Source organism: Notolepis coatsorum, assembly GCF_963971535.1.
Source record: "Notolepis coatsorum genome assembly, contig: SUPER_7_unloc_3, whole genome shotgun sequence".
In the NCBI taxonomy this organism is placed as follows: Eukaryota; Metazoa; Chordata; class Actinopteri; order Aulopiformes; family Paralepididae; genus Notolepis; species Notolepis coatsorum.
The window spans coordinates 230,134-238,156 of record NW_028174878.1 but is presented as its reverse complement, the minus strand read 5'-3'; the positions used below and the strand labels follow the sequence as shown (position 1 = coordinate 238,156).

Sequence of the window (8,023 nt, the reverse complement as noted above, 5' to 3'; positions counted from 1 at the left end):
CGACTGTCTGTGTTTGGATAATGTATAATACCGTATGTATGTATAAAGTATTGTGTAATTAACCGTGTGTGTGTGTGTCTGTGTACGTGTGTGCTCGAGCACGCCTGTCTCTGTGTGTGTGTGTGTGTATTTACACGTCTCTTTTCATATGCGTATAGTTCTGTGTCTCAATAAGGTATGTATAAGGTGTGTGTGTGTGTCTCTCCGTCTCCCTAAGCTCCGCCTCCGACCAGCCCGAGCCCCTCAAGACTTCTGCTGAGCGGAGACCCCTTTCCAATAGTCCAGGATGTCGTGTAGGTCCTCGTCCTTGGCGAACTGCACCTTCCTCCGCAGCGCGTGTCCCGCCGCCACGTAGCCCTCCTCCTCCTCCATCATGGTGGCCTGCCGGTGCCTCTTGCGGTGCATCTTGAAGCGCTCCCACAGCCCCAGGGTCGGGGTGCACAGGAGGCCCTCCTCCTCCTCCTCCTCCTCCTCGGGGCTGGAGCAGTAGCTGAGGTTGTGGTACTGGGGCGACTGCAGCGGGTAGTGGGGCGACAGCTGGGAGTAGGCGAGCTGCTGCTCCCGCTGCTTGGCCTGCCGGCCCAGGGTGACGGGGTCCAGCGCGGAGGTGTGGTGGTGGAGCCCCCCCTGCTGTGGGGTCTGCGGGTGGTGCTGCTGCTGCATGTCCTGGAGGTGCTGCTGGGAGCCGGGGTAGGAGTGGCGGTGCTCGTTGTACTGGCGGATCCTCTGGGCCTCCGCGCGCAGGATGGCCGCCGCCGGGGTGACCGTGAGGATCTCTCCTCCTCCCCCTCGTTCCCCTCGTTCGCCTCGCTCGCCTCGCTCGCCCCGCTCCCGCTCCCGGTCCCGGTCTCCGGGCGACGTCCTCTCGATGTAGCGCGTCTCCGAGGAGCGGTACCCTCCTCCGTCGGAGCGAAAGGAGCGGGGGCTGCGGGCGGAGGCGGAGCCCGGGGAGGAGGAGCTGCTGGGTCGCTTGGAGGTGGGAGGAGCCTCCATGCTGTGGTGGCGCTGCAAGGAGTGGTGGTGGTAGCTCCTCCCCCTCTCTCTCTCCCCGCCGCCCCCTTCCCCTCTCCCTCCTCTCCCGCCCTTGTACGCCGGGGAGAGGAACTCCCCTCCTCCTCTCTCTCCTCGCTCTCCTCGCTCTCCTCTGTCTCCTCCCTGCTCCGACAGGAGCACGAGCTGGGGCTCGGCGGTCGACACGGCCCCACCTCCTCCTCCTCCTCCCCCTCCCCCTCCCCCGGCGGACGGGGACTTCATCCCCTGCTGGAAGGAGGTGGACTCCGACTTGAGGGCATCTATGCAGTTGTTGATGATCTGGTTCACTTTGTCCACCTCCTTGGCGATGGTGGAGATCTCCGCCACCGAGCCTTGGGGGTTGTCCTGGTGGGGCGACATGTCCCTCTCCCTCTCCCTCTCCCTCTCCCTCTCCCGCTCCCTCTCCCTGTCCCGATCCCGCTCCCTCTCTCTCTCCACCGCGGAGCCGCCTCTCACCTCCATGTAGTTGAGCTTGGCGGCCTGGTGCGCCGGCGTCTCCACGACCTCCTGCAGCTTGTACGGATCCAACTCGCCTCCCTGGGGCACGTAGGGCATCCTGGACAAGCTCTCCCCCCGCCCCCAGCATCTGTTTCTGGGAGCCCCCTCCTTCCATCTCCCCTCCTCCCCCTCCTCCCCCTCCTCCACCTCCACCCCCACCCCCTCCCCCTCCCCCTCCTCCTCCCCCGCCGTACTTCAGCTCGATGAGAGTCCTCTGGATCCGGTTCATCTTCCTCTCCTTCTCCTCCGCCATCCGCCTCTTGCGCAGGCAGTGCACCACCAGGCCCAGGAAGAGGAGCATGCCGAACAGGCAGCCCAGGATGGTCATGATGTAGTGGGTGGCCGACGACTCGCTGGCCACCCGCTCGGAGCCCGGCCGGCGGCCCGTGCTGATGGTCAGGCAGGTGTGGTTGAAGCGCAGCGAGTTGCGGATGGACGCCACGCAGTAGGTGTAGTCGGTGTGCGGCTTCAGGTCCTTCAGCGCGATGTCCTCCTTCTGGTTGCGCAGGTTCTGGATGTCCATGAAGAAGCTGTTGTTGTACAGCACCAGGATGTACATCTTGCGGTACGGGTGCGGGATCTGCACGTTGAGGATGGCGCTCGAGTGCAGCTGCTGCTTCACCCGCATCACCGGGTTGGTGTCGGTGAAGACGGGGATGAGGCCCGGGGGCTCGTCCGTGGAGGAGGAGGAGGAGGCGCCGGACGGGCAGTCGTCGGAGCCGCACGGCGAGGCAGCGGCGTCGTCGGGCGACGCGGCGGTGGAGTCGGACGAGCCGATGACGAAGTACGGCGTGGCGTTGGCGCCGCCGTCGTCGGTGCACACGACGCCGAGCATGTGCAGGGCGTTGCGGTGGGCCGGCGCGCGCGGGTTCTGGCTCAGCAGGTTGTAGCCGGAGAAGCCCGCCGGGGCGTCGCACACCATGCGCTCGTTGGTGCGGTTGGGGAAGACGGAGAGCCAGCGCAGGAAGCCCAGGAGCTCGCAGGAGCAGTTGAACGGGTTGGTGTAGAGCTCGCAGGTGGTCAGCTTGGAGAGGCCGGAGAACAGGCTGCCGTCCAACACCTGGATCCTGGGGAGACGGAGAGAGAGAGAGAGAGAGAGAGAGAGAGAGAGAGAGAGAGAGAGAGAGAGAGAGAGAGAGAGAGAGAGAGAGAGAGAGAGAGAGAGATCATTCTTAAGTCCCAACTCTGGACTCATTCAAAAAAACTCCTCAAAACCCACCTCTTCAACTTAGCCTTTAACCCCTAATTTCTCACTTTGTATGTTGTGTCTGTCCACTATGTTTGTTACCCCCCCCCCCCCCCCTATGTAAAGTGACCTTGGGTCTTCTTAAAGGCGCTATATAAAATGAAGTTATTATTATTATTATTGTAACTGAGGGGTACAATTCCCTGACTGTATTGATAAGTATGGTATCATTAAACCACTACCGCTTTATGTACTTTAATTACTGGCCATACAGTACACGATATATGAATATGATGAACACTTCCCACAATGAAATCGGTTCCAAACAAAGGTATAATCAAGTATTTAATGGAGCAAAAGGTACATAGGATACTTTACATTATTCTTTGAATGCACTTGTAAGGCAAAGGAATGTGCGTAGGCAAATCAACAATGAATGTCCATTCTCTGGTTACGCAGGAGGTAATTATACAACCTGAATCTTAGGGAATTATATCTATGGTACACTAGTAATATAGCGGGAGATACTGGAAAGGGTCCCCCTGGTTGTAAGCCAGCAGGGGTAGAAGATCTGTCGGTAGTAGAACGTCTGGTCAACGATGACTAAGGAGACTCCAGGTACAGGAGCCGGTGCAGTAGCCTCTTGATCCACAGACGAATACAGCTGTTCTCCGTAGACTGTAGCTCCACAGTGAAGAAAGCTAGTCGGCCTCAGGCTCTCTGAGGCGCCGACTCGACTTGACTCCTCGCGGGGTAAATCCAACACGTGCAGGCGTCGGCGATTATCCGCTCCATAAATCACAGGACCAAAGCAAATATATTCCAGCCGCAAAGGGCTATGTAGTCGTCGGGTAGATTAATCCAGTGTACATGTCCATACGGTTCTCGTCTAGGTCTCCTCGGGTGAAAGCGCCATGTGGTCAGCCCAGCCTGGATAAGAACTCTAGCTAATACGAGGAAGCGTTGGAGATGCTGGTCACTGTAGAACTTTAACCGCACGATACACTATACACAAATAGACTATTAATGACTTAATAGAAATATGTCGCACTCGACGGTATAGCGCCAAACTCTGACAATTCAGTTGCTAATTCGCACGCGGTCTCAATGCTCTATTCTGGGGCCAAACAGGCCATACTTCACCGCACGTTGTATCGTGGGTGAGGCTTCAACTTATTGGGTAACATACTAAGGCTAAGAAGGGCTAAGAGGCTTCTGTATTCACCTGCGCCGTATTTATACGCACGGTGAACAAACTAGTACCAATCTCATTTCTGTCGCGTATCCCTGGGCAAGGCCGGGCATGTCCAGACACGTCTTGACGGTGACTTTGAACCTGACTCCGGAGGCCGGTCCCTGGCGCCGGTGGACCGCTGTCCAATAGGAGAATGAAATATTATGGTCTGGGCTAAAGGGATATTCCGTGTATATGTACAAGGAATATACAAGGGATATCAAACGATATACAAATACTATGCAATATATATCAATAAATAAATATATATATTCGGTTTAATCTGATCCTTTGTAACAGCCGCCCCCTAATTAGTCCCACCTAATTAGCTAAACAGAGACAGATTAACCGCACTGTCCACTACTCAATGTCTGTTGTGAGGGGTCGGTCAGTTCACAAAGTCATGGGGTCATGGTCGTCATCGATGGTATCGGGGAGCCTTGGCAGTTCTATTAGCCTCGCCACGGGTCGGGTGTAGATCCGCCCTTGGACGAGCACTTCGGCTGCTCGGACCTTTCCGTCGGCACCGGTGATCACTTTGCTTACGCGGCCAGCCGGCCACATAGCTCGGGGTAGTGACTGGTCGATAATCATGACGACTGTTCCTTCTGTCAAATTGTCTCTCTCTTTCACCCATTTCTGGCGGGTCTGTAGAGACGGTAGATAGTGGAGTAGGAAGCTGTTCCAAAACTGGTCAGCCAATACTTGACTGTACCTCCACATTCTTCGGCCGTTCGCTTCTTCAGGCCTGTACATTGTCTGTGGTAGCGCGGGGTCCAGCCGCCCCATCAAGAGTGTGTTGGGGGTGACTGGGTCGACATCTGCTACATCACTTGAGACGTAACCGAGGGGCTTTGAGTTCAATACTCCCTCGATCTCCGTGAGGACTGTCATTAGGACTTCTTCCGCCACTGTCTGGGCCCCAAGCACGGCGTACAGGGCTGTCTTTATTGAACGTACTTCTCGTTCCCAAGTTCCACCGAAGTGAGGTGCGTTCGGGGGATTAAACTGGAAGTCAATCTGGTATGGAGCGAGGTGGGTCTTAAGTTCTGGGCCCATAGCTTGGAAGCTCTCTCTCAGCTCTCTTTCTCCGCCTTTGAAGTTTGTCCCGTGATCAGACAATAATATAGACGGTTTGCCTTTCCGCGATGTGAATCTTCGGAAGGCCATAAGGAATGAGTCTGTGCTCATGGTTGGAAGGAGTTCTATATGCATCGCTCGGGTGGTCATGCATTTGAATACAATACCCCACCGCTTCTCGGTTCCTCTTCCTTTCTTTATATACAGCGGGCCGAAACAGTCCATACCGGTGGAGTGAAAAGGCTTGTCGCCGAGTCGGAGGCGACAGGGAGGTAGGTCAGCCATCCGGGGTATACTGGGCTGCGCTCGCCACTTACGACAGTCTAGACAGGTTCGCTGGAAGCGCCGCACTGCTTCTCTCCCTTGCAGTATCCAATAACGACGTCTGATCTCCGCGAAGACTCTCTCTGCCCCGGCGTGATGCACATCCTCGTCGTACTTCTTTATGATCAGCTCTGTGACCTTGTGTCGGCTGTTTAAGACTATCGGGTACTTGACGTCATCCGGTAAGTCTGGAGCTCTCCGCAGACGACCACCCACTCTGATGAGACCATGGGCGTCGCTCTCGGGGGCTAGGTGGAGCAGTCTGCTGTCTGATGGGACGGGCTTTGCTCCCTGTAGACAGTCTAGCTCATCGGGGAACGAGTCTCTCTGGGCTCGTTGTAGTAGAAGAAGTTCCGCTTCTTCGTAGTCAGCTGCAGTAATGTCAGTAGTGAGCTGAACCTCTGGGTGGTGCCACAGGAATGTCTTTAGCTGCGCACTCTCTAGGGTGAGGCAATCGTCTATGTCGGGGTCTGTGGAGACGAGTGTGTTCAATCCACAGAACATAGATTTCTTGTTTTCTGCCTCCTCTTTACTCGCTTCCCGTGGGGTGGGTGTAGGCCACTCTTCTTCCGGGAGCTTGAGGAACTCTGGCCCGTCACTGTATAGGTTGTGACGGGTGAGGTCATCCAGGGACATTCCCCGGGTGATGACGTCAGCTGGGTTGTGTTTTGTGTCCACATACCTCCAGCTTGCTACTTCTGTTAAATCTTGAATCTCTGTGACTCTGACTCCCACGAAGACCTTGTATCTGCACGAATCAGACCAGATCCATGTGAGTACTGTCGTGGAGTCTGACCACAAGATTGTTCTTTGCACCGGAATGGTGAGTTCACGTTGGATTAACGTGGCGAGTTGCGCTCCTGCTAGGGCTGCGCAGAGCTCTAGACGCGGGATAGATTGTTGCTTTCGTGGGGCTATTCTTGAGCGAGCCAGGATGAAAGCAGTATGTATTTCTCCTCCCTCCTCTCGGGCACGCAAGTAGGCCACCGAACCGTAGGCTACTTCGGAGGCGTCGCTGAAGACGTGCAGGTCCATCTGGCACGTCTCCGGCCTCACTGTGGGTGGGAAGTAGCTGCGGCGTATGTTGACACCTGGGAGTGAGCTGAGTTCCGTCTCCCACTCTCTCCATGTGGATGCAAGGTGTTCGGGGTATGGGGTCGTCCCAGCCCTGGTCCTTGTCCCATAACGCTCTTACAATCATCTTTGCCCTGGTGGTGTAAGGTAGAATACATCCCAACGGGTCATATTGTCTGGCGAGTGTTCTGTATACACTCCGTCTGGTGGTCGGTAGTGCAGTCGACCTTCCCTGCTCCTTGGTCAGGGGTGTGTGTTTATAATGGAGCGAGTCTGTTTTGAAGCGCCAGACTAGTCCTAATGTCATTTCTTGGGCTTCTCCTGGGATGGTCGCCATCCAGGTCTCGCTGCTTGCTGCCTTGTCCTCGGGGGAGAGGCTGCGCAATACTTGCGGGTCGCTGCTGGCCCACTGCCTGAGATCAAAGCCGCCTTTGATCAGGGAGGCGCGGAGCTTGAGTAGAAGGGCCTCGGCTTCTTCTGGCGTCGAGACGCTTTGCAGACAGTTGTCCACGTAGAAACTATTTTCTACACTTTTTCGGACCTCTTCATCAGCTGCTGGGTCCTCTGCGACGTGTTTTTGCAGTGCAAACGTAGCACAGCATGGGCTGCATGTGGTTCCGAAAGGGAGGACTTCCCATTGATAGATGGCTGGTTGCTCATCCCCGATCCTCTCTCTCCATAGGAACCGCAGCAGGGGCTTGTCCTCCTCCACTAGTCTCACCTGCAGGAACATCCCTTTGATGTCGCCGCTGATGGCCACCTTGTCCTGGCGGAAACGTAGTAACACGCCTAGTAGGGAGGGGCCGAGTGTTGGGCCGGGCAAGAGCTCTTTATTCAGATTTTGTGATCCGATCTGGTAGCTGCAGTTGAACACAATACGATACTTGCCGTTGTGGTGGACTTTGTGGTGCGGCACGTACCATGATTCGGTCGTCTGATCGGCCTCTTTACTGTCAATTTTCTTTATGTGTCCCGCTGTGATTAGCTTGTTAATCTCAGCGCGGTACACAGTCTCTTGAGCGGGGTCTCTGGCTAGGCGCCGCTCTGTGTTCAATAGATACCGCTCCGTCGCTTCTTTTGGGGCGTGGAAGGTGGGCATACCCTCTCGCCTCAGGAGTGGAGTTGCGTATCTCATCACTCCGTTGACTTTGACTCTCTTTGTCCTCTGCTCGAGGAGTGCTATAGCGTAAATGTCTTCCTTGGAACGAATGTCTTTCTTTTCGTTCTTAAAGGGCATTGTCTCTAGTGTCCATAGCCTCTCGACATGCTGTAGGAGGGTGGTGTCTTCTTCTGTCACTCTGGAGTGGAGGCAGCTAGTGGCTGCTGTTCGGTTAAGAGACTTAGCGAGGGGGCCTTGTAATGTCCATCCTAGGCGGGTCTCGACTGCTGCAGGACAGCCTCTGGGCCCTGTGTGGACCCGGTCTATCGGGACTATGAGGTCTGCATGGTCGGAGCCTATCAGCAGAGTCGGGGTGGCACCGTCTATGAGCGGTATAGGTAGTTGACGCAGGTGCACATATTTATCCATCAGCTTGGCGATGGGGTAGGTGTACTGCGACAGGCCTATTTCTTGGCTGGTGAAAGCATTAGTAATC

The 8,023-nt window shown here is 55.8% G+C and overlaps 1 protein-coding gene across 1 annotated transcript in view; it reads right to left on the bottom strand.

The window, feature by feature from the left end:
• Nucleotides 1–243: 243 nt before the first annotated feature.
• Nucleotides 244–8,023, bottom strand: part of LOC311232741 (protein ELFN1-like) — a gene marked incomplete at its 3' end in the record, with an annotated part of 42,818 nt that continues 35,038 nt past the window's right edge. Inside the window, 2 exon segments of the mRNA XM_084338321.1 lie at nt 244–1,605; nt 1,607–2,597. Of these exon segments, the coding sequence (XP_084194447.1) occupies nt 244–1,605; nt 1,607–2,597 (2,353 nt within the window).